Source organism: Symphalangus syndactylus, chromosome 18, assembly GCF_028878055.3.
Source record: "Symphalangus syndactylus isolate Jambi chromosome 18, NHGRI_mSymSyn1-v2.1_pri, whole genome shotgun sequence".
Taxonomy (NCBI): Eukaryota; Metazoa; Chordata; class Mammalia; order Primates; family Hylobatidae; genus Symphalangus; species Symphalangus syndactylus.
In genome coordinates, this window is record NC_072440.2 from 96885600 (window position 1) to 96913177 (window position 27578).

At 36.6% G+C, this 27578-nt stretch overlaps 1 protein-coding gene across 1 annotated transcript in view; it reads left to right on the forward strand.

Annotated features, from left to right (window-relative positions):
* Positions 1–27578, forward strand: part of NBAS (NBAS subunit of NRZ tethering complex) — a 387713-nt gene that overhangs the window by 98729 nt on the left and 261406 nt on the right. Inside the window, exons 20-21 of the mRNA XM_055254044.2 lie at positions 2974–3078; positions 3428–3564. Of these exons, the coding sequence (XP_055110019.2) occupies positions 2974–3078; positions 3428–3564 (242 nt within the window). The remainder of the gene's footprint in view (positions 1–2973; positions 3079–3427; positions 3565–27578) is intronic.

The window sequence follows — 27578 nt, forward strand, 5'->3', positions numbered from 1 at the left end:
GTCTCCTGCCATGTGTATTTGAATTGAGTTTTTGTCAGAGGTTGGGCAAGTTTAGGAAATAACAAAAAGTGAAGGAGAGGAGAGGAGACTGTGGCTGGGGGCAGCCCTTTCAAGAAGTTTTACTGTGAAGAGGGGCAGAGAAGATGGTGGTATCTAGAGCAGGTGTTTAGAATAGAAGGAAGAAGTATTGTTTTTATATTAATGGGAATGAACTAGTAGAGGGTGAGAAGGACTTTATGGAACAGAAGAAAGAGGGGATACTTGCATGATTATACAAGTGGAGCAGAAATGGGATCCAGGGCATGGGTGGGATTTTGAGGCTTTTTAGGAGCAGAGATATGTTTCTTTCTGCTGTAACTTGGAGGAAGGAAAATCTTATTATAGATGCAGGTAGGTTTGTAGTTTTGGTCGGCTGGAAAAATGAGGAATTTCTCATCTACTAGTGTCCAAAAAAGGCAAGGTTTTCAGCTGAGAATAGGGGCTGAGAAATAGTGTGTTGCAAGTCTGGAAAGAATGAGAGTTGTGGAAAAGTTCCTAACAAAAACGAGGAAATAAAACTTCTTAGGGAAATGTAGTAGTGTTGATGAACAGCAGTAATTATCTGTTTGAATTGTGTTGTCTTGAGTTTATCAATTTTTTAGCTTTTTATTATAAAAAAACTTCAGTCACTCAAAGAGGTATAGAGAAGAGTGGTGTGATGAGTCCGATGTGCCCATTGCTCAGCACCAACCATTTTCAGCACGTGCCAGTTGTGTGTCTTTTATTCTCCATGTTTCTAATCTTGCCTTCTCTTTTTCACTAAATATTTTAAAGCAAAGCCCATATATCTTATTTCACCCATAAATATTTAGGTATGTATGTCTAAGAAGGACTTAAAAAACTATAACCACAATGATATGATTATGTCTAACAAAATTAATAGTAATTCCCTAATAACGTCTGATACTCACTTCATCTTTCTTCAGATTTTCCTGGTGCTTTTTTTTTTTTTTTTTTGCATTTGGTTCATTTGAATGAGGATCCAAGCAAGGTTGAGGTTTTGAAATTAAAATGGGAACTGTCAGCTTGATTTTGTGACATATCTTCAGTGACTTCATAGCCTGTGTTCAGGGATCATAGCTGGGTTTGACTGGTTAGGGGATGATTTGCTGGATGAGTGCGATAAAGGGAAAGAGGCCAGGGATTAAGAAGCCCTTTTATAGCCGTGGACCAGGCACTTTAAGCTGATTAGAAGGAGTGAGGGACTTTGAGTGGAAATGAAAAGTGAACAAAGAAGTAGAGTGAGTGGATTTGATGCCTCTGTGAGGTTGAGGAGTAGTTGAAATGCCACTTAGTATGCGAGTAGGAAGATTAGGAGCGGTGATCACAGAGTTGGGGCTAGACATTGAAGTGTTTCATACAGTGTCTTTTGATGATGATAGAGATCCAGGGTTTCGTGACAGGATGTGTAACTGAGATGAAATAAAGGAAATAATTGTCATGCGTGAGGAGTCAAGGAACGGAGAGCTTTTTTTGTGAAACAGGGTCTTGCTCTATTGCCCAGGCTGGAGTGTAGTGGCACAATGATAGCTCACTGCACTCTTGACTTTCTGGGCTCAAGCTGTCCTCCCATCTCAGTCTCCCAAGTAGTTGGGACTACAGATATGTGGCACCATGCCCAGCTAATTTTTTTTTTTTTTTGTAGAGGTGAGGTCTTGCCATCTTGCCCAAACTGTTCTCAAACTCTTGGGCTCAAGCGATCCTCCCACTTCAGCCTGCCAAAGTGTTGGGATTACAGGCGTGAGCCACCGCGCCTGGCTAGAACATCTGTGAAATACTTTTCTTCTTTTGGTTTCCATGAGTATGCATTAAATTCTTTTTCCCTTTACTTCTCTGACTGTTCTCCATCTACTTTTCAGATGCAGGTTCCCTTTTCCTTGTTCATCCTTTAAATAATGTTGTTCCTCAAGGCTCTTTCAAACTCATTCTATTTAATCTCCCTTGGAATAATACTTCTGTATTAATAGCCCTATGCCATATATCTCTAAATCACATCTTAGTCCAGAACTCCTGACCTGTGTATTCACCTGTTCACTGCATAGCTCCTTTTAGACATGCCATAGTTGCCAACTTAACCCATCTACAAGTGAACTTCTCAGCTCTCCTTCCTCCCTCCCTCCCTTACCTCCTCCACATCTCATTCTTCTCTTTCCTGTCTCAGTAAATTAATTCAGTCAATTTATTGGCTATTTATAAATACGGTCAGAAGAATACTGACAGGCAGTGTGCTAGGAATCTGGGATTCAGTATTAAACATGGCGTACGTGAGCCCTAAGTCATATGTTGTAGTGGGGAGACCCACACTTGCAATTCCATGGCTAACTTCTCATTGTCTTTTATGTTTCAGCTTATGGGCCACTTCTGTGTCCTCCCAGAACTAGTTGTGGCACCTTACTATTACCCCTCACCTGTTCCTGGTCTTTCCTACTAGATTTTAAGCTACTTAGAGGGTGGGAAAAGTGTATTGTTCAATGTATCACAGTGCCTATCACAGCTCCCTTAGCACATGGTGAGTGGCATTCAGTAAATATTTGTTGAATGAATGAATGGTTCAATCTGCATTTGACATAGGTCACTCTAGCAGTGGTAAAATTAAAGTTCATCTATAGAGGTTCAGGTGCTCATAATACATTGTCATGTATAACTGTTGCTTATTTTTACCCGGTGGTTGATTTTGGTTGTCCTGCTGTGATTAACTTAATTTTTACTGCCTATTTCATTTACTTCTGGATTAAAAAAAATAACATTTATTAAATATAGCCCTTTTCAAAATAAAGGCAAGAATGCAAATGTAGTACTTTAGTTAACAATTGATGGTTGAAATTAATTAATTCGGGCCTTATTTATTTAGGCAGGCAGAGTTGTAAAGGTTTTTAATATTTTCTTGTCACCCATATTTAAAAGCCTTTTCATTAAATCACTGTTTCCCCTCAGGAAATCCTAGGAGTGCCTCATGCATCTGAACAGAGATATGATGCTGAATTCTTTAAGAAATTCAGAAATCAGAATATTGTCCTCTCAGCAAGAACTTATGCTCAGGTAATTTGCTTTTTGTAAATAAAATAATTATGGTTATTAACACTCTCTGAATCTTTGAGCTGTGAAGTTAATGTTATTGTGTGCATATATTACATATTCTTTTTTGTTTCAATATTAATAAGTGTAGAGAAAATTTTAATTTCATATCCATCATTCTGAGTTTTAAAAATAAATAATTTTCATAGCCTTAGATTGAGAAACAGGATATAGGCTAGGAAAAACTAGGGTCATTTCAAAGTGCTTCATATCAGAGCTGCATAAAAAAGTTAGTTTTTGAATGTTGTCATATAAAATCACTCTTTTATTTCTTAGATTTACATTAGAAACTTACCCCTTGCCTTTTGTACAGGAAAGTAACGTACAAGCCCTAGAAATTCTGTTTACTTACCATGGTTCCGACCTGCTTCCTCATCGCCTTGCGATTCTCTCCAACTTTCCAGAGACCACTTCTCCACATGAATATTCTGTTTTGCTGCCCGAAGCTTGGTATGTGACTATGTTAACAGAATTTTACCTTCTTTTTATATATTGATAATTTTTTTGTCATGCTGAACACCTTAAAATTAAAAAAAAATAATTTTAATGTAATATATTTAAACTTTCTTCCTGATAAAAAATTAAGTTATTATAAATGGTCCTGAAGCCAAAATGTTTCCAGTGTAACAGGATTATCTTAACGAGCACAAATTTTTCCTTTTTTTGAAAGCCTCCTGATTTTACTTCTGTGTATTCAGTATGTACTGTTTTCAGGTTTAGAACAGTTTTTAGGATAATATATGTCTGAGTTAGTTGTATCTTTTAAAAATTGAAGTGTGTTTTTGACAGTATTAGGTGGGAAGACCCAGAAACCCAGGAATATGCATCCTCCTTTGCTCAGCAACCCTTTCTTCGTAGGAAATTCCACAGGCACAAAGACAAATGGAAAATCAAAATATTGCTTTACCACTAGACTAATTCTCCTCCTCTTAATTCACGGTGATTTGATAATTGGGTTGCAGCATATGATATAGCGTCAAAGCCTGTGTTGGAACCATTGAGCCCCTGTATTACCACCTGGTAGTCTTCCAGAGGCCAGAACATCTGTTCTTGAGAATAAAGGAGAGGTCGAGTACATTTGTCTCACTGCATAGCTCAAAAACAGGTAGGCCATTTGCCCCAGGCCTGAATGGCACCTGGGAGAAAAGAGGGCCTAGCATACCTTGCTTAGGTCAGTTACTGAATAGAGGCAGAAGGCAAAAGAGTAAGATGACGCATCCATTTGTGTGAACTTTTACGTGCAGTGAGCTAGCCCACTAGTAAGTGTGGCTCGATGATTAACTACATGATTTATCTTTTCTGTATTTGAGTTACTCATCTTTAAAATGGGTTGACAGTCCCTGTCTTGCTTACTCACTTTGCATATTTTTAGTAACACCAGAATTGATAATTATAATATCTGCTTGTTAACTATAGTATACTATAAAGTACCTTGTAGTACACTGTTAAGATAATTCTGACTGAAATCATTTTTACTAATTTCAACTACTGGAAACTTACAGTGCTAAGAGATGTTATCCAAATTAGGGGATCATTTGGCTTCCTCATTCCTCCCTTGCTGCCTCCACTCAATATCCTATTTCTAGGCATGGGTATTAATGATGATGGTCAACATGTATAGAGTAATTACTATGTATTTGGCACTTACTTATTTCTGGTCTTCACATAATTTTGGTATTATCCCGTTATTACAGAAAGCTGAGATTCACAGAAGTTTAGTAGCATGCTGAAATCTATATACGTGCAGCCAGAATTTGAACCTATATTTACTTAAAGTTGTAGGTCAGTAAGCACCGAGAATATATTATAAACTCCTTAGTTTACATTACTGTTAGTCCTTCAGAAGTAACTCTTTGTTCTGATAAAAATCAAGAAAAATCTGATAAAAAGGCGGTGGCTCACACCTGTAATCCCAGCACTTTGGGACGCTGAGGTGGGCGGATCACAAGATCAGGAGATCAAGACCATCCTGGCTAACACGGTGAAACCCCGTCTCTACTAAAAATACAAAAAATTAGCCGGGCGTGGTGGCGGGCACCTATAGTCCCAGCTACTCGGGAGGCTGAGGCAGGAGAATGGTTTGAACCCAGAAGGCAGAGCTTGCAGTGAGCTGTCCTGCCACTGCACTCCAGCCTGGGTGACAGAATGAGACTCTGTCTCAAAAAAAAAAAAAAAAAAAAAAAAGGAAAAAAAGCTCAGGATGCTTTTTTCATTTTCAAATAATTTTAGATCTGTATAGTAAGGGATAATGTAAATGATATTTTATAAATAGATTTTATGCATGTTTTCAGAATCTAATTATATCTATGGTTCTCTCTCTCTTTGCAGAATGAATCTAATCTGAATGGAAATGACCTTTCTTACTGTAAATTGTTAGTATAGAGAAAAGGGCTACTGTCTCTTAACGGTTTTTTTAAAGGCAGTTTCTCCTTCAATTTGGATACATTTGTCTAGGCCATACTACCCTGAAGGGCCTCCCCCATCTCCTCAGATTTGGGTGCATTTATTGTCAGTGTTTTCTGATGATTGCTTAGATAAGCATTTGATTTTAACCTGAAATTTGAAAGTTGATTCGCAAAAGAGTTGCACAGTACCCAGTGCCACACTTTCTTTGAATGCCCTGTGGTTCCTTTATAGGGCCTGCCACTAGAACCAGTTTAAATTATGATCCATAATTTAGTTATACCCTATTGCAGCAGAGTATAATTAAAACAATATAATGTTATTTTGTATCATTGTTTGGGGATATGTTGTTTAGACAAACTTTGAAGAGACTGATTTCTTATGAGTTCTTAAGTTGTGCTTGTTTTTAAACACATTTGGAAAAAATTGAGTTTTTTAAAATTAACCTTGTTCTCAAGAAAGTGTTTCACACTATTTTTTTTCCTATAGTTGTAAATAGTGAGAATGAACAGTAGGTTACGATAATATCTCTGTCCTTTCGCAATTTAGGTTTGTATTAGTCTGTTTGTGTTGCCACAGAGAAATACCTGAGGCTGGGTAATTTATAAAGAGAAAAGGTGTAATTGGCTCACAGTTGCACAGACTGTACAAGAAGCATAGTGCTGGCATCTGCTTCTGGTGAGAGCCTCAGGAAGTTTCTAGTCATGGCGGAAGGTGAAGGGGGAGCAAGCGCTCTCACATGGTGAGAGGGAAGCAAGAGAGAGAAGGGGGAGGTCCCAGACTCTTAAACAACCAGAACTGAGTGAGAACTCACTCATCATCAAGGGGGTGGTGCTGAACCACTAATGAGGGAACTGCCCTCATGATCCAGTTGCCCCTGACCCAAACCCCACCTCCAGCATTGGGAATCACATTTGAGTGGGAGATTTGGAGGGAACAAACATCTAAACCATATCATAGTTACTATAAAACAAAATCACAGTTGTGCTTCAGGTGTAACCTCTTCTAGGAGGATTTCTGTAAGGTACTCCTTTCCCCATACTCTTATAATTCTTCGTTTATTTTCATAGTGTAACACTTTTTACAATGTGTTTTAGTCATACTTATTTCTGCCTTTTTCCCTCATTTCCTTCTGTAATAAATATCAGAGTAACTCTTAAAGACAGAGACCATCTCTTCCTTATGTTCAGATCCCAGTTAGGGTGGCGCTTGTATAGTGAGTATACTGAAAATGTTTGCTGACTGCATAAATTAGGTCCTCTTGTGTCATTTAAAAAAGAGCTTATGAAGTATCCTGCAGGGAGTGCAGATGGACTTTCACTTGCTAACCTGGAAGAAGCCCAGGTCTGTGTTTACCGAGGTCCTGAAGGATTCAACTGCTGTTTCAACCCATCATTAAGGACGGAACTCTTTTATTCTAATTGAAGCTTTACCCTAAATGACAAGTAGAGCAGTCAGATATACTTCTAGAAATTATTTCTGTTGTGAGGGTTCTTTGAATACTTGATATTCATTTTCAGATCACTTGGAAGCATTAGTTCAGATGAGCAGTGTCCTATTTATTGGTGCACGAGCGCCTTCCTCCACTTTCCACACACCGTTGGCTGGGCAACTCGAACGTGCCTGGAGCTGTGGTAGGGATTAAGGATGAGTAGAGCACAGCTCCTCTTCAGCACGAGTGATCAGGGATGCTTTACAAAGCAGTAGCATTTCCTGTTACAGCATCATGCTTTCAAACTGAGGAAGAAAGAAAACTTAAACCCTAAATACGTAATTGCAGCTCATTCTGCTCTTTTCTTTTTTCTCTTCAATAGCAGTGCTGAAAACTAATAAAATGACCTTGACATCCCCTGACTGCCTTGGATGGCCGTTAACTTTCTGTGTGTGTGCCTTATTCTTCTATGAGAGTGTACATTGCTCAGTGGCTCAGCCTGTTTCATTCTGCTCTTTTCTTTGACTCCCGCACTTATATTTTGCAAGTAATAATGACTTTTTAGTAATCTGTTGAATTGATTTCAAGTCAATTAGTGACTTGAATTGAAACAAGTCACTAGACTCTTAAGTGTATGGCTCCCCAAATGCCTGTCTCGCTGTGCAGTCTTCAGCCAGCTGTTAGGAGGATTGCATAGAGCCCCTTGCTGTCTCCACTCCTGCCACACAGGCCTCTGGCTGTTCCTTGACCTTGCCAAGCCTGCTCCTGCCCTGGGTCTTTTTAATTTAGTGTGCCCTTCTCCCATGTCATCCTGTGACTGGGTCTTTTACTTCATTCCGAATCTCTACTCAGCATATCTCTTCATAAAGGTCTTCCCTGATCACATTTTTCATATAAGCTTCACTTTGCCCTCGCTTTTTGCCAATACTCTATTTCTCTTCGTAGCACTTACTCCTAATATGTTACATGGTTATTTGTCTTCTCTACTTTATCTGATCTTCCTTGGCCTTCCTATTTAAAATTCTACTCTCATTTTAAATCTTCCTTCTCTGCCTTATTTTCTTCCTAGCATTTATTATATAGTAATCTAATTAATTTATGTTTTACTTGTTTATCTTATTTATTGTCTGTTTCTCCTTCTGAAATAGCAGCTCCAATGGACAGCGATTTTGTGTGTTTTGTTTCCATCCTTATCTCCTGCAATTAGAGTATTGCCTGGAGTATTGTAGGCACTCATTAAATACTTGTTGAGTGAATAAATAAATGCATGAGTGAATGTAAGATCCATAAAGAAGGACTTTGCCTCTTGCTCACGAATGTAGCTGCAGTACTAAGAACAGTGCCTAGTACAAACCAGTAGCTCAGGAAGTATTTCTTTGAATGAATGAGTGACTTAGGAATCACAAATTAAGTACATAGAAGGGTAGATAGAATTTTAGATTTTAGAGTTCAAGCTATATTAAATTTTGAAAAGCAATAGTAAGTTTTGCCAAGTTGACCTATTGTCTGCTCTGTTTTGAGATCCCATTGGCAGAACTTTTGCCTTGGCATTTAACCAACATTTGATTAACCACTTTCAATTCAGACACATTTTATGATTATGAAAGCCGGGAAACTTCTAAATTATGGGCTATTTTTGTGTTTTATATTGTCAGTCTTAAATCATCATGTGCCAAGATTGCGCCACTGCACTCCAGCCTGGTGACAGAGTGAGACTCTGTCTCAAAAAAAAAAAAAAAAAAAAAAAAAAGAAAAAAGAAAAGAAAAGCTGTTACTGTAGTATCCTGGCAATTTGCTTGCTTGTAAGTATCTAAGTTTAGTTAGGTTATTTGATGATTCAAAGTTTGACTGTGAAAAGCTTGCTGTAACATGCAGATGGACTGTAATTGAGTAAAGTATGAAAATATGTTTTCGGTGTTGCCATTTTTCTTTCTGAATTTGATTGCATGGATTATCTGTTGTCTTCTAATTATTCTTGACCTTTGGTTTCACAGTAATTTTATGGCTTATCAGTAAGGCTAAAAATAAAAAGTGACTGAGTGAATAATTTTAGGTCACCAGTCGTTTAGATCACATAGGATGCCAACTTAATCTTATGTCGGTATATACCTAGTCCCCTTCTTCAGAAACTGCTGTTTTCTTAGAGCACAGAAAGCATAGTCCCCTGCCTTCATTTAGAACAATGTTGCAAAACAGTGTGATAAATTGTATGACAATCCTGTTGGCAGAAGGGTTCTTCCCTGGGACCTCTTTGTGCTCTACGTGCTTTAACTGATGGCTTTGGTACTTTATTCTCTTGCTAACCCTGGGTCATTCCTGCTTTCCTTGGGCCTTGTTCCTTTTGTGCTCTCTGCCCCACCTGATGGTGCAACAGGAAATTCAGGGTCTCCAGAAGTTTTCTAATTCCCATTTTTAACTGGGGAGTGTCATCAGGTAAAGAAGTCTGGGGCCGGGCGCGGTGGCTCACGCTTGTAATCCCAGCACTTTGGGAGGCCGAGGCGGGCGGGTCAGGAGATCGAGACCACGGTGAAACCCCGTCTCTACTAAAAATACAAAAAATTAGCCGGGCGCGGTGGCGGGCGCCTGTAGTCCCAGCTACTCGGAGAGGCTGAGGCAGGAGAATGGCGTGAACCCGGGAGGCGGAGCTTGCAGTGAGCCGAGATTGCGCCACTGCACTCCAGCCTGGGTGACAGAGCGAGACTCCGTCTCAAAAAAAAAAAAAAAAAAGTCTGGCATTCTTTTCTCCCTACTGATGTGTCATTGTCACCCATACTGGAGGGCTTTCTGGTGACCAATTTGGAGGGTATTATTCTGTTTGCAGATGTCATAGTATCCTGTGACAATTTTTTTAAAATAACAAGACTAACACATATCTCCTAATAAAGTGCTGTGAATATAGTACATACATGAAATGATGGTTAATGACTATTGAATGAATAAATGATTACATGAGCAGATTTAGAAAATACAAGGTAGTGTGACAAAGTAAATAAGATGCAGTCAGAAGCATTCTCTTGAAACCGAATCTGGAAAGGAAACCTGTTGTTGACTTTCTCAGACTGTAAGCATGGAGATAATTCTAGTTATGTTCTTCTACAATCGTATTCAGAGCGAATACATTTTTTGTGCATTCACAAATCACACTTAATATCTCTATTTCTTGTTGACTCAGTTGAGCATAGGGACCATTAGGACTGTTTGGCCATGATACACTTTTTTTTTTTTTTTTTTTTTTTTGAGACAGAGTCTCTCTGTGTTGCCCAGGCTGGAGTGCAGTGGCGTGATCTCAGCTCACTACAAGCTCTGCCTCCTGGGTTCATGCCGTTCTCCTGCCTGAGCCTCCCGAGTAGCTGGGACTACAGGTGCCCGCCACCACGCCTGGCTAATTTTTTGTATTTTTAGTAGAGATGGGTTTCACCATGTTAGCCAGGATGGTCTCGATCTCCTGACCTCATGATCCGCCCGCCTCGGCCTCCCAAAGTGCTGGGATTACAGGTGTGAGCCACCGCGCCCGGCTTGGCCATGATACACTTTTAATTTTATCTTAAAAAATATTGAATTGTAAAATACACCTAACCTAAAATTTGCCATCTTAACTGTTTTTAAGTGTACAGTTCAACATTGTTAAGTACATTCACATTGCTATGCAACCCATCTCTAGAACTCTATCTTGTAAAACTGAAACTCTATACCTGTTAAACATCTCCCCATCCTCCCACCTAACCCTTGGCAACCACATTTCTGCTTTGTATCTCAGTGAATCTGACTTCTCTAGGTATGGCATGTAAGTGGAAATACAGTACTTGTCATTTATTGACTTTTTTTTTTTTTTTAGCGTAATGTTCTCAAGGTATGATATACTTCTGGTGAAATTAATAATAAGATTAAATAAGATTTAGAGTGGTTTCTACTTGTGGGTTATATTTCTGTTTATGCTGCAAGACTGTAAAGGATGAAGATAAACTCTAGTTTGAGATGGGAGATTATGTCACTATTTTTGCCTGAATCCCTTCGAAGAACCTCTTCTTCATCTTTTGGTGGTAAAGAGAGTATCCAACCTGAAGGGAACTTCTGGTGTCTTCTGATACTTTCTTTTACAACTCGTGGATTTGAATAGGCAAACGTGGAGACTTTTTGTGTTATTACAACAGCATAAAACTTAGGATATGAAAACAAAACATCAATATTCATATTATTAAAATTTCCAGTAGAACAAATTTGATTTAGGTCAAATTGATTCACTTTATAATTTAAATCATTAATAAGAAATTTACCTTTAAAAAGATCAGAGGATATTATTGCAGTTCTTCACAAATCAAAGGTAGATAGAAGTCTACTTTTTACTATACTTTAGGCCTTAAGTTGATGATATTTTGATGATTATATTAGTTTATGATTTTCTAGAAATGAAATAATTTGAACTGTCTTTTTTATTGACACCAAAATGGACTCTAGGCACCTTTCAATTTAGAATGTAAATTGGCTGGATGTGGTGGCTCATGCCTATAATCCCAGCACTTTGGGAGGCCATGGCAGGAAGATAGCTTGGGGGTAGGTGTTTGAGACTAGCTGGGCAACGTAGTAAGACCCTGTCTTTACAGAAAACAAAAATAATTAGCTGGGCATGGTGGCACGCTTCTGTAGTCCCAGCTACTCGGGGGACTGAGGCGAGAGGATCACTTGAGCTCTGGAATTCAAGGTTACAGTCAGCTGTGACCGCATCACTGTACTCCAGTCTGAGCAACAGAGCAAGACTCTGTCAAATAAATGAATGAATGAATGAAGGTAAATTGTCTTTTTCTCCCAGACAGTCCCAGAATCAATTACTGTTGGTATAGTTTCATAGTTTTATGGATATTCCAGAAGGTTGTCTTCCATAAGAAGAATGTTAATGTTTCTTGCAAAGCAGCTATTGGCTTTTGAATTTTAACCTTCTTTTGAGTGAAATTTATAATTAATCATGAGTACATGTAAACTCATTTAAAAATGAAAGCATCAAAAATGAACCTGATGCTGAAAAAAAAGAAAAATAAGTTTAAACATTTCTAAATTGCTTTATATTGTTTCACTTTCATTGAAAGAACAGTTTAACGAAAATGTGTGAGTCATATAAATTTTATATTATTTCAGAAATATTTAGGGAATACTTGTGTTCCATATAAAGGAATTATATTTGATTCAGTAAATAAATAGGTGAATCAGATGTGGTACCTGTCCACAGATAAATTTGTTATCTAGTGGGGAAGATCAGACAGGTTAGATACAACTTTAAGATAGATACAACTATCTTAAAATGTGTTATATGAGGAGGGTAGGTAGGCTTAGAGATGGGAGAGATGCAACTTTCTGTTGCAAAGGAGGTGAATCAGGAAAGCCTTCTTGGAAAGATAAGATTTGGATCTAGGCCTTGAAAGTTGAGCATGTTTTTGATGTTGGGAAATTTGAGTAGGAAAGAAGTGTCTGAATGTACATTTAATCCAAAGTATTTCACATACTGAGGCTTTACCTGTATCATATTGCTTATTCACAGAGTACAAAACATATTCCCAATTAATTTGTTAGGTGAAAATGAATTAGTGTAGCATATTTCCAGTAAACAAAGATGAATCTTTTTATTTATGCTTTTATATAGCCTAATCCTGTTATTTCTTTTTGTATTCCCTGAAATTTAAAAAGAAGTGGTTTTCATTTGGTATTCTAGTTCTACCCTAATTTTGTTGTGATAATAAAATATCACCTAAACTGTAGGCTAGATGATGAAATATTTATGGAAAGATTAGGGCATTGCATTTACTTTTTTGATTCCCCAGGGAAACATAAAAGTCTTTTCCCTTTAACACTGAAAACTTGATTAGTTACCTAATCAAAATTCAATTCCCCTATGTGCAGTTTATTTCTGAGCTGCTGTGAGGAAAGAACAATAAAATGGCTTTGTATTTCGGGCTTGGAGCTGTCCGCAGAGAGGAGTCCACAGAGAGGAGTCCACAGAGAGGAGTCCACAGAGTACTTGACAGAGTGGGATATGCTGACAGTTCGTGAATCAAAGAATAACCTTGTGGTCGTATCTGCTAAGAAAGGCCTAACAGCCTCTATTGGCTGGGAACAGGGTTAGGATCTGGTGGTAGGGGTAATTGGTTTACATGTCTCCTGGCACTGTGGGCACTTTAGATTTTGATTGAATGGGTTCTTATCTTCCTATTTAAAGAAAAAAACATGGGTTTAGGGCGAGTTTTCTGATTAAGAAGGTGTAAGTCAGTATTATTTCAGAGTAGTTTTTTTTGGGCCTTGAAAGTATGTTGACATTGATATTTGTTATATATCTGGTACTCTGGGGAGTCCTAAAGAAATGAAGGTGTACTAATTAATTAACCCATTTCCTCTTTTATTCAACAAACGTCTCATGACTGAATATGGAACATTTGTTTTTATGTTTACAAACCAACTTTATGTCTCACATATAGTTCACACAGCATGTTCATGAGATAAGCAGAAAGGGATTATTTTGCTTTTAGGGCAAAATTGCGAGGCATTAGTGAAAGAGGTCCTGAAATAGGGAATTATTTTAATACATAATTTTAATTTTATTACTGTTTTAGTGTGAATGTAACTACTTTCCAGTATTTTTAATGTAACAATATAATTTGCAGTTTCCATTCTTATTTGAAATTAAGAAATCTGAGTCTTTTTTTTTAAACTAATGTGTTCTCTTAAAAAGAAGGTTGCTGTTACTAGACTCAGATACCAAATGATACCCTTTTCATGGAGTTTTCTTTCATTATTCATTTTCTTGCAAACTCTAAAAACCTTGACCAATCATTTCAGAATGTGTGATTGTTACATAGATCGTAACATCTTCCGAATGGTTGTATTGCCTGAGGTAAATACTCCCTATAATTCTTTTTGGCCCTACATTTCATTAGTATGTAAAACTTGTCTGTAACAGCCATGTGTCTTTATCATACTATATTTAATTAACATATAAATAAACCTTTTTTCTAATTTCTGATATAGGCAAGCCTGTTTAAGCATTGCATTTATAAGAAGAAAAATTCTGCTAAGAATCAAAATCATATTTTGTCAACAAGACATGCATTATTTTAAGAAAAGTTTTGTCCTCAGTGTGTGCCTATTTCATTTAATCCTAAAAGTTTAGATGCCATGTAATAGGAACTGTGAAAAAAAATCCATGACATATAGGAATGTTGGGATCACCTGGCATATGGTGCTGACATACTTAATGTGGAGAAGTAGTAGTATAGTATACTGGAAAGAGTGGTGCATTCCATCAGAAACAGGGATGTACGTCTTGTGTGAATACATGCTAGCTGTGTTATTTTTGGAAAGTCATTTGGCTTCAGTTTCTTCAAGTGTGAAATGGGAGATTGTAGAGGTACTTATGATTAAGTAACGTAAGAGATACATCATCTAGCACAGTTGCTAGCATATAAGTGGTGTTCATTAGACAGTAATGGTGGTGATAATAGGGGATATGGTTATAGAAGTAGCAGCAGCAATTTTTTTCTATAGATTTTGATAGGAATATAGATTATATTGTAGATGTCTTTTAATTTTAGGTGCGCTAAAAAGGCTTGCAAAAGGCTGAAGATGAATTAACAAAATAGAAAATTATAACAGGAAATTGCTATAGTTCTATTGTTGATGCCCTCTCCAAAATTCATATTGAAACTTTATTCTTAATGCAACAGTATTAAATGGTGTGGCCTTTGGGAGGCCAAGTCCCCATGATGGGATCAGCACCCTTATAAAGGCTTGAGAGAGAAAGGAGTGCTCTCTTGCCATTTTGTTCCTTTCACCATGTGAGGACACAGCCTTTGTCCCCTCTGGGGGTCACAGTGACATGATACTATCTTGGAAATAGAGACTGGGCCCTCACCAGACACCAAACCCTTGATTTTGGATTTTCTAGCTTCTGGAACTGTGAGACATAAATTTCCATTCTTTATAAATTACCCAGTCTCAGGCATTTTGTTCTAGCAGCATAAATGGACTAAGGAATATTTCTTCTTGATAACACTGATGCTTTGATTTATTATCTGAGACAGTGCCCCTTTCCTGGTGTGAGGTACCTGACCTTCCAAATTACTAATAAAAAAATTGCTTAGTGAGCATTGCATCAAATGAAGTTGAGGTTTTAAATTTCACTTTTAATTGAATTATGGATACAGGAAAATGAACAAATCATAAATGTGCAACTTGATGAATTTTCACAAAGTGAACAAGATTAAGAAACAGAATATTACCAGCATCCCTTGCACTCTCTCCTTTTACCATCTTCTAGCCACCTCACTCCAGAGAGCCACTATCCTGGTTTCTAACACAGCACGTTAGCTTTTTCTCTTAATCAGGGGGAGTGGTTCAAGAGAACTATTTTACCTAAACTCTGGGAAAACATAAAGAACTGTTTTTCCCTCTCAACAAAGATGAAATTCTCATATCCTTCAAGTCAGATGCCTTTCTTGCTTTTCTAATGTTGGATGTACATTGACTTTTAAAAACAATTTAAAGTGTATTATTTGTGAACAACATATAATGGGATCTTTCTGTATTATCCAGTCTGGCAATGTGTAGCTTTTAATTGGCATGCTGAGACTTAAGGTTTGTATTTAAGGCATGGCTCAATATGGTTCAGTGTAAAGCTGATGTTTTAAACTAGTATTTGTTTACTACTGTCCCATTGGTATTTTCATTGGTTCACTACATGTCCCATGTGTTGGTATTTGGTATTCGTTTACTACTTGTCCCGTTTTTGGTATTTGTTTTGATATTTGTTTGCTACTTGTCTCAATTTTTCATTGTTTTCCTTTTTTTCTTTTTCTGTTTTCTTTTGATTTGAATATTTTTATAATTACATTCAATCTCCTTTATTGAATTGTTATACTTTCTTTTGTTTTTTTTTTTTTTTTTTTTAGTGGTTGCTCTAAGGTTTATAGTAGACTTCTTTAACTTATAATAGTCTACCTTCAAATAGTTTACTAGTACTTCATGTATAATGTAAGAACTTACAATAATATTTTTCCGTTTTCCTCCTTCTGGCTTTTGTACTGTTGTTGCCATACATTTAACTTTTACGTGCCTGTGTTATGAACTCCATAATACATTTTTGTTGTTTTTGCTTTAATCAGTAATTTTAAAAAATTGAAAATGTATTTTGTTTTTACACACATACTTACCGTTTCCAGTCCTCTTCATTGCTTTGTGTGGATACAGTTTATATCTGGTGTCAGTTTCCTTCAGCCTGAAAGACTTTCTTTAGCATGCCTTGCAGTGCTGTTGTTGAATTCTCTTTGCTTTTATGTATCTGGAGAAGTCTTTGCTTAGTTTTGGAAGATATTTTACTGAGTATAGAATTCTAGGCTAACAGTTGTAGTTGTTTAGTACCTCATTGGAGCTGCTCTGCTGTCTTCTGGCTTGTATTGCTTTAAGCAGAAGTCTGCTGTCATTCTTTGTTTCTCTTTGCATAATGTGTCTTTTCTTTGGATGCTTTTAAGATTTTATTTATAACTAGTTTTGAGCCATTTTATTATTATGTGCCTTGGTGTGTTGTTCTTTGAGTTTATTCTTGTTGTTGGTTATCAAGTTCCTTGGATCTATGGACTTAAGAGTTTCACCAAATTTAGGAAATTTATGGTCACTATTTCTTCAAATATTTTTTTCCCTTCCTTGTTTCTCCTTCCCAATATGCACACTTTTTTCCTGGGACTCCTATTATATGTATGTTGACCATGTGATCATATAGCCCATTTAAAAAAGTTATTTTTTACACTGATTTTATTTTGGATTGTTTTTATTACTGTGTCCTTAAATTTGCTATTCTTTTCTTCTGACTTGTCTATAATTGACGCCTTCAGTGTATTTTTTTTTTTTTTTTTATCTCTGAGACTGTGTTTTTCATTCTGAGAAGTTTGATTTGGGTCTTTAATATTTCTGTGCCTGTTGTTCTCATGGCATTGGTGTTGTTTCTTGATCTGTTTCAAGAAATTGATTTTTGTTCTGGTTATGAGCCATAATTTCCTTCTTCTTTACATACCTGTTAGTTTTTATTGGGTAACAGACATTAAGAATTTTACATAATTTGGATGTAGATTTTTTTTTTTATTCCCAAAAGTATTCTGAAGCTTTTTTCTGGGGTACAGTTAAATTCCTCAAGAACTTTGATGCTTTTGAGGCTTACCTTTTAGCTTTGTTAGTGGGAACAGGGCAGCCTTTAGCTTTAGTCTAAGGCTAATTTTGCTCCCCTGCTGGGGTAATATTCTTTTTTTTTTTTTTTTTTGAGACGGAGTCTCGCTCTTTCGCCCAGGCCGGAGTGCAGTGGCGCTATCTCGGCTCACTTCAAGCTCCGCCTCCCTGGTTCACACCATTCTCCTGCCTCAGCCTCCCGAGTAGCTGGGACTACAGGCACCCACCACCATGCCCAGCTAATTTTTTTTTTTTTTTTTTTGTATTTTTAGTAGAGATGGGGTTTCACCGTGTTAGCCAGGATGGTCTCAATCTCCTGACCTCGTGATCCGCCCGCCTCAGCCTCCTAAAGTGCTGGGATTACAGGCATGAGCCCCTGCGCCCGGCTGGGTAATAGTCTTATAAATAATAAAATAAAATACTATATAATAAAATAATAAAACCTGTTACCCTACAGATTACTAGTTTTCCTATTCTGGCTGATGGGAACATGAACTATTCCTGCCCTATGTGAGGTCCAGGGATGTTCTTTCTGCTCCTTTGGTTGGTTCGTTCCCCATCCTTGTGTGATTTCATCACAGGTATGCACTGAGCAGTGCTTAGTCAATGACTAGAGGGAACCCTCCCAGGATTTTTGGAGCTTTCTTTCTCAGTGCACGTTCTTTCTTCTCTGATACATTGTCTGTAAATTCTAGCTACCTTGGCTCTCTGACTTTCAAACTCTGTCTCTGCAGCCCAGAAGGCCTGCTAGGCTCTGTTTAGAGTTCCCTTTTTATGCTGCAGCCTGTCACTTCTCTTCAGGCAGTGAGCGAGGGCACTGCTGGGCTCACTTTGTTTTTTTCCCTTCCCTTAGTGTCATTATCCTGCAGTGCCTGGTGTCCTGCTGTCCATTTTTGTTGTTGATTATGGTGGTAGTTTTTTAGATTAATTCAAGAGATTCATTACTGTTCCTGTTACTCCATACTTCATTGTTGTTCAAAGCAGAAGTTCTCTTTTAGTGTTTTAAAGTAATTTTCCTGAGCTGATGTTTTATTAGTCTGTTTTGTGTAGGTTTGTTCATCTCATTAGTTGAGTTCTTATCCCTGTTGTCATGGAGCCTATTTTGTCCTTTCCCATAACATATGATTTATTTAATCAAAATACGAGTTCCACCAGCCACCTCATGGTGTGTACTGTAAGGTTAGCTTCTCTATGCAGTTGATTAAATGGATTTCAGAATTAGGAACAGGTGAAAGGCTTTCCTTAATCTGAAAATTACAGAAAGTGATCTAGAAATGTAGCTGAAATACAGTATATTTTAACACATGGACTTTTCATTACTGCTAACAACAAATAAGCAAAGCTGCAGTGTATTGAGAGCCAGAGATGTTCTTTTTCCAAATCGCAATCCCAGAGGTTGACTGTCAGCCGCAGGTGTTTGGGAGAGTTGGTGCTGTGTGTTCTCTCTCAAGGGCATTTATGGACAATTTTTTAAAGAAACAGTCACATGTATCCCACTTCATTCTTGGACCCTTGGATCTCATTCTGCCTCTCAAGGTCATTTTCTCTTTGAATACCAATGGCACTTTGTGTCTCAATTGTTAACTTATTATAGCATCTATTTTCTGGTCTACTTTTGTGTTTCTTGAGGGCAGGAGCAATACCTTTGTATTTATTTTTAAAAATTTTAGTTGCTCAATAAAGGTTTGTGGAAAGAATGAATGTTGTGTAGTTAAAAATCTATATTGACAATCATAAGAACTGTTTTCTTCAAATTCTTTAGTGTTTTGTTTCCCTTCTCTACCTAACTCTAGTTTAATTTTGAACCTCATAAACACTAGAAGTGTGTTAGACTTATTCGCCCTGCAGATAGCTACACCATTGTCTTCCTAGTCACATTCTGTGAAACTGACATCAGAACCTCTCCGTCTTCACTTCCCGGGTCTTCATTTCTTCGGCTGTGATTGTACGCCCGTCTGCAGTGTAATTTTGCCTAGACTCAAAGAACTCATGATTGTAAAAGGCTGACATAGACTTGTGCAGCAGTATCTCAGGGCAAACAACTTTTGTGCTTCTTTATTAATAGCTTAGGACTTTCCACCTCTCTCTCTCTTTCTCTTTTAAGAGATGGAGACTCTCTGTCGCCCAGGCTGGTCTCAAACTCCTGGGTGCGATTGATCCTTCTGCTCAGCCTCCCCAGTAGCTGGAACTCCAGGTATCCTCCACCATGCCCAGCTAAATTCCACATCTCTTTGTGCTCATAAGTGCTCATACACAGAGGCGAAGAGTCACCTGTCCCATGGAACATTGCATTGTTGCTGATGGCATGGGTGGAAAATAGGGAGTTGTCTAGACCATTTTGGGAATTTAGAATTATGAACATTTGAAAAAAAATCTCATGTACATGTTCCAAATCTTTTGCCTCAGGAAAGCATTGCGTATACCCTTATGATTTGGGGATAGTTTTTGTTTTTTCATTTATTTATACATAATCATCCATTTTTCCTTCAGTCTGTCCATCTTTCTATCTATCCATCTATTAAATATGTAGTAAGTTTTAAATAAATGCCAGGTATTCCACTAAGGAATCAAAAACGATGAAAGCTTTGAAGGAGCTCATAGTTTAGTGAAGGAGCAAGACACATAAATAAATAATTATAATTCAGTGCAATGACAGCAGTAACGGAAATACATGAGAGGTTTAGTAACATGGAAGAAAGTCTGATAAGCTTGGTCTGGGAACATCAGAAGGTTTCAATTTTTATCCTCTAATGAACACTGCATTGATTGACACAGTTAAAGACAACATTATAAATATGCATGCTGTGAATCATACTACCTTTCTATCCATTTAGATGAGGTTAACGTGCCATATGTATGCTTTTTAGATTTTCTGTTTGAATATTTTATATCAACTTTTTTTCTTCCTACTGCCTTTGTATAACTTGGTTTCCAAAGTATAATTTTTTCTGTCATTGGAGGGTTTTTCACAAGCTTGAGAAGCACAGTGATTCATTTCAGGAAGCTTGCTAATTAGTTACTTGATTGAATCATTTCAGTGAGCTACTACTGTGAGTATAAAGTACCCTCCTCTGAAATATATGTAGACAAATAATTACAATAGCAGTGAGATAAATGCAGAAGGGGTTATCTACAGGCAAATAGCCTTAGCTATGTAGTCTTCCTCTTAAGTTGACTTTTATAGTTTTTATTTAATGTGCAATAAGTTTTCACAGCTTGATTTGATCTTGTCTTTCTAGTTCTTAAGAGTTTTTTCCTTTGAGAGCTCTGATTTTAGAATTAAGAGAGTATCAGTGATCTGTTCCTACTGATCATTCATTCATTAGTGAGTTTTTTTGAGCTCATGTGGATTGCTTATCTGGAAATTTGTAATTGTGATATATACCTTTTAGGGTGTTTGTGATTAAAGATTAAATGAAATAATGCATTTATATAAATTTAGTTAAAATTATTGCTTATATGTTATTATTATGCATATAACAGCACTGGGGGTTGTGATGGACACAAAGCGGTATTTATCAGAGAATATTTACTTTTAGTGGGGAGACAATCTAGGAAATTAACAATAGATAAGAACTCCAGGGAACTTGAGAAGTATACCACTTATATACTATCGAAAGATTAAATGCCACATGGTTGTCCAGGTAAGTAGTGAGGATTTAGAACAAAAAGAAACCAATCTGGACTGGAATGGCTACAATAACATCTTTGGGAAGCTGGAATTTGAGCTGGAAAAGGCAGGATTCAATTAAGTAAAATACCATAGTGGCTGAGAGCGTAGACTCTGGAACTGGACTGCCTGGTTTCAGATTCCAGCTGCAACTTAGCTATTTGACCCTGGACAAGTTGCTTAGTGTTTCTGTGCCTGTGTCTCCTCTCCTATAAAATGAGAAAGATAATATTGTCTATCTCTCAGGGCTGCCGAATTTACATGTGTAATTGCTTAGAACCTTATATTTGTGCTTGCAGATAGTTAAGTACTATATAAGTATTATACATAGGCTGGGCAGAGTTGAATGGTTATATAAATAGTGTGTGAAATGTCCATTCAGCACAGTTTAGAGGCAGGAACATATGGGGATTCTTAAGGGTGGCTATGAAGAAATCAGTCTTCCTTTGGCTTGGGGTCTGCACAGGCATAATCTGTGCTTTTTTTGGTAAGATGAATGAAAATGAGATTTAAAAGTATTCTTTCCTCTCTAATCCTTTTGTTCAAAATCCATTAGCACTACATACTCACATAGTTGGGTTAGGTTTTATAATGAACACTGATACAATTCATGAATATTTTGGTACATTTCAGTAGTTTTGTAGTTGATAAATTTAAATGTCATATATTTTTATCTTTGTTCTGGAAGCGACTTTTCAGGTGTCATTAATAGTCTAAAGGCTATTTGTCAGGGTCTGCTTGTCTTCATGTAATGTGAAATAAGGGTCTCTCTATTTTTCTCTCCACTGGTTCTGTGTCAGTCTAAGTAACAGAATAGGGAGTGGAATTTATTAGTTTGCTGTCACATTTCTTCCCATTTGGTAGTTGTAGATATGTACTTTTGGGCCTCCCCTGTATAAGGATTATTCTCATCAATCCTTGGTTGACTCAGATCTCAGATCTTTCCGTGTTACCACATTTAATATATATTCTCCCTCACTGAATGGAATACTGGCAACCTCGAATCTATAGGTTAGTTGATTACTATAAATGAAAGTTGTAGTTAATCAATTTTAAGTTGAGTCTCTATTTTTCATCTGTAATACTACAAATATGAACATCATACCAAAAGTAAATGAACAATAAAACCTATGTATTTATAAATATTTTATGTATATAACACCAAATTCAGAATGTAAAACTTATTACCTAAGTGTTTTATTTGGGAGACTTTTTGATGTGGGTTATTTTAGCTTATTCTTGATAAAGTACAAGGCCATTGAAATTATACTTGAGGATTCCTTTCTTTCCCGGTGACTTTCTTTGTAATGAGCATAAGCATCCTTCATTGTTCTGAGGACCTTCAGTGTCTCTTGTTCAAAATTAATCTGCCCAAGAGGCAAGTGGTACTGCTGAAGGTCACTTTTCATACCAGTGACTTTTCATGTCATCTGTTTTGTTGTCTCTCTTGTCATCTGTTTTCTCTAGTCATCTGTTTTGTTTGTCTCTCTTGTTTTGTGGACATTAATCACCTTGTATAGAGCAGCCTTTCTGAGTTATATAACTGACTTTTTTTTGGAAATTATTTAGTTAATTTAATTTATTTTTTTGAGACAGTCTCTCTCTGTCACCCAGGCTGGAATGCGGTTACAATCACAGCTCACTGCAGCCTTCATCTCCTGGGCTCAAGTGACCCTCCCGCCTCAGCCTCCCAGGTAACTGGGACTACAGGCCTGTGACAGCTTCCCCTACATCCTTGCTAGTCTTTTTTTTTCTTTTTCTTTTTCTTTTTCTTGAAGATGATGAGGTCTTGCTCTGTTGCCCAGGCTGGTCTCAAACTCCTGGGCTCAACTAATCTTCCCTTCTCTGTGCCTCCCAAAATGCTGGGATTATAGGTGTGAGCCACCATGCCTGGCCCTGGGAAATTCTTTAATACTTCTCATTGAAGTTTGTGGCTTTCTCTTGTACTTTAATGATTTTCCAAACTAGTTCTCCTTTATAATAATCAAATTGTCCTTTGCTCATGGGTAAAAACTAATTTTAAAACTTGGTTTGAAGCATTTGGGACAGAGACAATGCCTTTTGGAAATGGTTGCTTGTTTCTACTTCATAAATCAACTCATCACATTTTCATATTACTGGTAATTGCCATTTTACTCAGGATGGTATAAGTGGAGGTTATCGCAGTTAGGTATTTGGAAATGTAATCATTGATATAATTATTAATATGATGCTATTGTTTATCATAAAGTAGATCTTGAAATGTCAACCAGAGTCATATATATCTTGTATTCACTACTTGTGAAAAACCTTCTTGCTGGTATTAATGTTTTTATAACATTCACTGTATGCCAGGTACTGTTCTAAGGGCCTTTTATGTACTAACTAATCTGATTTTCTCCTAATCCAAATGAGCTAAATGTTGTTATTTCCCTTTTTCACTTGTGAGGAAAGTGAGGCACAGGCAGTTTGAGTAACTCCATCAAGGTTCTACAGCTATGAAAGGTAGACTCACAATTCTAACCCAGAGGTTAGACTTCTCTAAGAGCATAATCTTAAGTATTATGGATTAGAATTCAAGACAATCTTTGCTTTAGTCTCATTTTCATTTGAGCAGGCAGTATTGCGGCATTAACTAAATAGATGAGGCAGCTGGGTCCCAGAGATTAAGCTCGTGGTGGGAGGAGGTGAATCCAAATCCTAGAGTGCTGTTGTTTTCACTCTTGTCCCTCTTTTACACATTGCTAGCCTCTGAGAATACTGGTAAGTTTCAAAATATCTTCTTAGTTTCTGCTCTGTCTTCTAAGCTATTTATAAATGAAATTGAATCCCATTGGTCCAGAAGAGAGCTCTGAATAATGCGTTCGGACAGCTTTTTTTTCAACTCGGTGTTATGAGTGATAACTAGCTTTTTAATTGGTTTCCCATTGAGTTTCAGATCAATTTGACTTGTTCAGTGATGTTAACCACAGTGTAGTTATACACGTAGGCCCCAAGTATTATTATTTTTATTCTTTATTTGCCAGAACGTTTTATTCTCTGCCAAATAATAGAAATAAATATAACTCCACATTTTAAAGCCAATGCATAAAAGGTGGCAATTACGAGTAATACACTGTCTATTTAACCTTTTGTTTCCAAGGCATAGAACATGAATAAAAGAACTTTTTGAAAGTTTATTCTTCATGAAATTTCTTTGAAATAAAACATTTATATTTAGTTTGAGAAATAATTGGTGGGAGAATTGTTGGATATAATAGAACTTGTTATATTAATTCCTTTCCTGCTGACAGATAAATGTTACCATCAAATGAAAGCCAGCATAGTTTATTGTTTGAAGTAAAACAATGAGTAGGGTTCTAATATAAAGAATCCTAAAATTAAGCAAAAGCAGCCATTATTTTGTAAAGAGATAATTTGAGTTTACAATATAATCCTTTTTTTTTTTTTTTTTTTTTTTTTTTTAGTGGAGATGATGTATTTAAATCTTAAGACTTCCCAAGCAGGGGAAAAAATAGACGAATAAGATGAAATAAAGTATATGTAAATGCAGTTTCATGTTTATAGAACTTGAGATTCAAGGTGTAAGTTTTACACCTACCCAAAGTTTCTATAGTTCTGTAGAAGGAACAGTATGATTTCTAGGTTTTTTTCAGCTACAATTTTGCCTAACCCATTTAGTAATTGACTTAATGTCTACTAGTTTAATTGTGAATCGAATCCATGAAAAGGATTTTCTCTGAATTTTATTAAACATTCTATCATTCTTCTTACCTAATGAAAGAATAAGTAGCTAAAATTTGGGCAGTTTTTAAAAGGTAAGAACAGAACCAATCAATTAATTTGAAATGTAAAGAATGCTAACATTTAGGGTAACATGTATTCTTGTCTTTTTTTTATTAACTGAGATATAATGGGATATCCAACTATCCAGTTAGTAGATGTATACCATTACTACTAGTGTGGCTTGCCCTTCCATCAGTTTAATAATATGTATTAGGAAAACATTGTTGTTCTCACTCTCAGACCTGTAGATTCTGTATAAACATACCTCCTTGACATATCCATCTTTTTCATGAACAAACTATCCCTTTCCATTGCTATATTCCGATCTTAAATTTTTGTGATATCCATGAGATCACTTTAAAAATTTTTTGTTGTGTTGTCAATTAATTCAACCTACATATAGTTTTTTGAGTCTGCTAAATGCCAGACACTATTTTGGGTGCTGAGGATATAGCACTAGACAAAATAAACAAGAATCCTGACTTTAAGGAGTTTTTATGTTGGCTGGAGAGAAGATCGTGCTTATTTCTCAAATGTTATCATTTGAAGCAAAATAAAGAACTTACGGTGATTTTATTAGCACTTTAAATGCCTAAAATTTGGTTTAAAATATATTGTTTTGTAGAAACATCCTGGAAGAAAAACAGCAACAAGAGGGTTTTTTTTGTTTTTACATGAACATGAGTTATCAAACCTAAGATTAAACTATATTTCTGTAGATACTAGTTTTATTAGACTAGTAATGTATTAGTTATATATCTTAGTTTAAATGTATCTTTTAATACGCATGTAAATGGTCCTTTTTGGGTTGTCTATATTTAATCTTGAGAAGGCTCAAATTGCCCTCTACCAGCTGGGCACAGTGGCTCACGCCTGTAATCCCAGCACTTTGGGAGGCCGAGGCGGGTGGATCACCTGAGATCAGGAGTTTGAGAGCAGCCTGATTGATATGGTGAAACTCCGTCTGTCAAAAAAAAAAAAAAAAAATTGCTGGGCCTACTGGTGGGCACCTGTAGTCCCAGCTACTCAGGAGGCTGAGACAGGAGAATTGCTTGCACCTGAGAGACAGAGGTTGCAGTGAGCTGAGATTGTGCCACTGCACTCCAGACTGGGTGACCGAGCGAGACTCCATCTCAAAAAAGAAAAAGAAAATTGCCCTCTACCTGCTGTGTACAAATCTGACTGGTGGCTCCTGGTGCATGGAGGGGGAATGGTAGAAAAATGGTTGGGGACTAGACTGTAGTCCCTATGTCCTTTCTACAGGCAGTTTAGTATGCTAGCTAAAAGTGTAAGCTTTGGATTCTGACTGGTTGTGTTCAAATCCTGGCTTTGTCAATTTATTAGCTTTGTTAGGATGGACAAGTTAATTTATGCTTTAGTTTTCTCTTTGTAATACGAGGAAGATAATATCTACTACATTAGATTGATAGGACTAAATTGAGACATTTTATGTTAACAGCGTTGTATTGGGTCTAGTCCATAGTAGGAGATCAGTCAGTGCTAAGGATTATTGTTGTCACTGATCATTGCTGATATAGCAGCAGTAGTAATAGTAATGATATTATTATCATCATCATCGTCATCATCATCGTATCAGTGGTGATCAGCACATTTAGAAACAGACTGGTTATGCTGTACTTTGAAAATGCAGCAAATGTGAAAATCTGTTTTGGTTAAAAAAAATATATATATCTGTTTTCTTATTTCTGTTCAGTGGAGATACCATTTTACAACTTATTAGTCTCTACATACCAAATAAATATTATTTTGCTGAGGGTTCCTAATAACTCTTGCATCTAATATTTACTGTGAATAGAAAATACAAATCTCAACTTGTGATACATTTTTCTAAAATTCTTTTAGAAAACATTTTATGTAGCTTAAGAAACCATGTCTGTTTTAATTAAAAAGGTCATAATAGCTTGCTAGATTTATTTATTTTCTCCTCATTCCTCAGTTCATTGCTATAATTTATTCTTATGTCAGAAGAGTAATCATCATCATCCTTGTATCCAAATGTTATCTTTTTTACTTTTCAGTGATCTGTGATAAAATATTAGTTATTGACATTGAAGAAAATAAAATAGTTTTTTATTTGGTGACAAATGAAATAGTATGGTTGTAGCATCCATTCTAAATCATCATTTGTACCATTCAGAAATTTAAAATTACGGACACACCTTCAAAAACCTATCTCTGGTACATAGTTTGCTAGGATATTACATGCTAACTGGAAATCTGTGTTTTAGATATATAATAAACTTCTTATTTTGTATATCTAGTGGGGAACCTTGACTTTGGATAATTTGCCCCAATAATCATAACTGCAAGGGTGATGCTGTTGATTGATGAGTCATCACTGCCCCTTCCCAGACCTCATTAACTTACCTCTTCTGTTTTAAAACCCACCAGTGGTTTCTTACTACTTTTTACAAGAAGACCAATCACTTCACCAACATAATTTTCAAAAGTTTATGAAGTGTTTCTTGTGCAAAGCGTGTTGTATAACCTAATAATATAAGAAAGTGCAATCCTTTTTCTGGGGCTATGATAAATTTTAGGAAAATGCTACTATTGATACTCAGAAATATTAGAGAAAATGTTTTACTGAACTATAAAGCAAGGCAATTGAAGTTTGCCTTAACAATTTTTGTCTTTATTCTTATTTCAGAATGATTTAGTTGTTTTCATGGATTCATGGATGTTAAAGCTAAAAGGGACTTTAGAGAGAATGTTTGAAGCCTTTCATTTTAGAGAGTCACATGCCAGAGAGTGCCTAGTTCATGAAGAGACAGATTTGTTTCTGTTTCTCAGGTGTCCTGATTTGTGGAACATTGCTCTGCTCTATTACCGTACTGTGTTTACCTTGCTTTTCCATTTAAATTTATTCTTTTTTTTTTTTTTTTTTTTTTTTTGAGACGGAGTATCAAGTCTGTCGCCCAGGCTGGAGTGCAGTGGCGCGATCTCGGCTCACTGCGAGCTCTGCTTCCCGGGTTT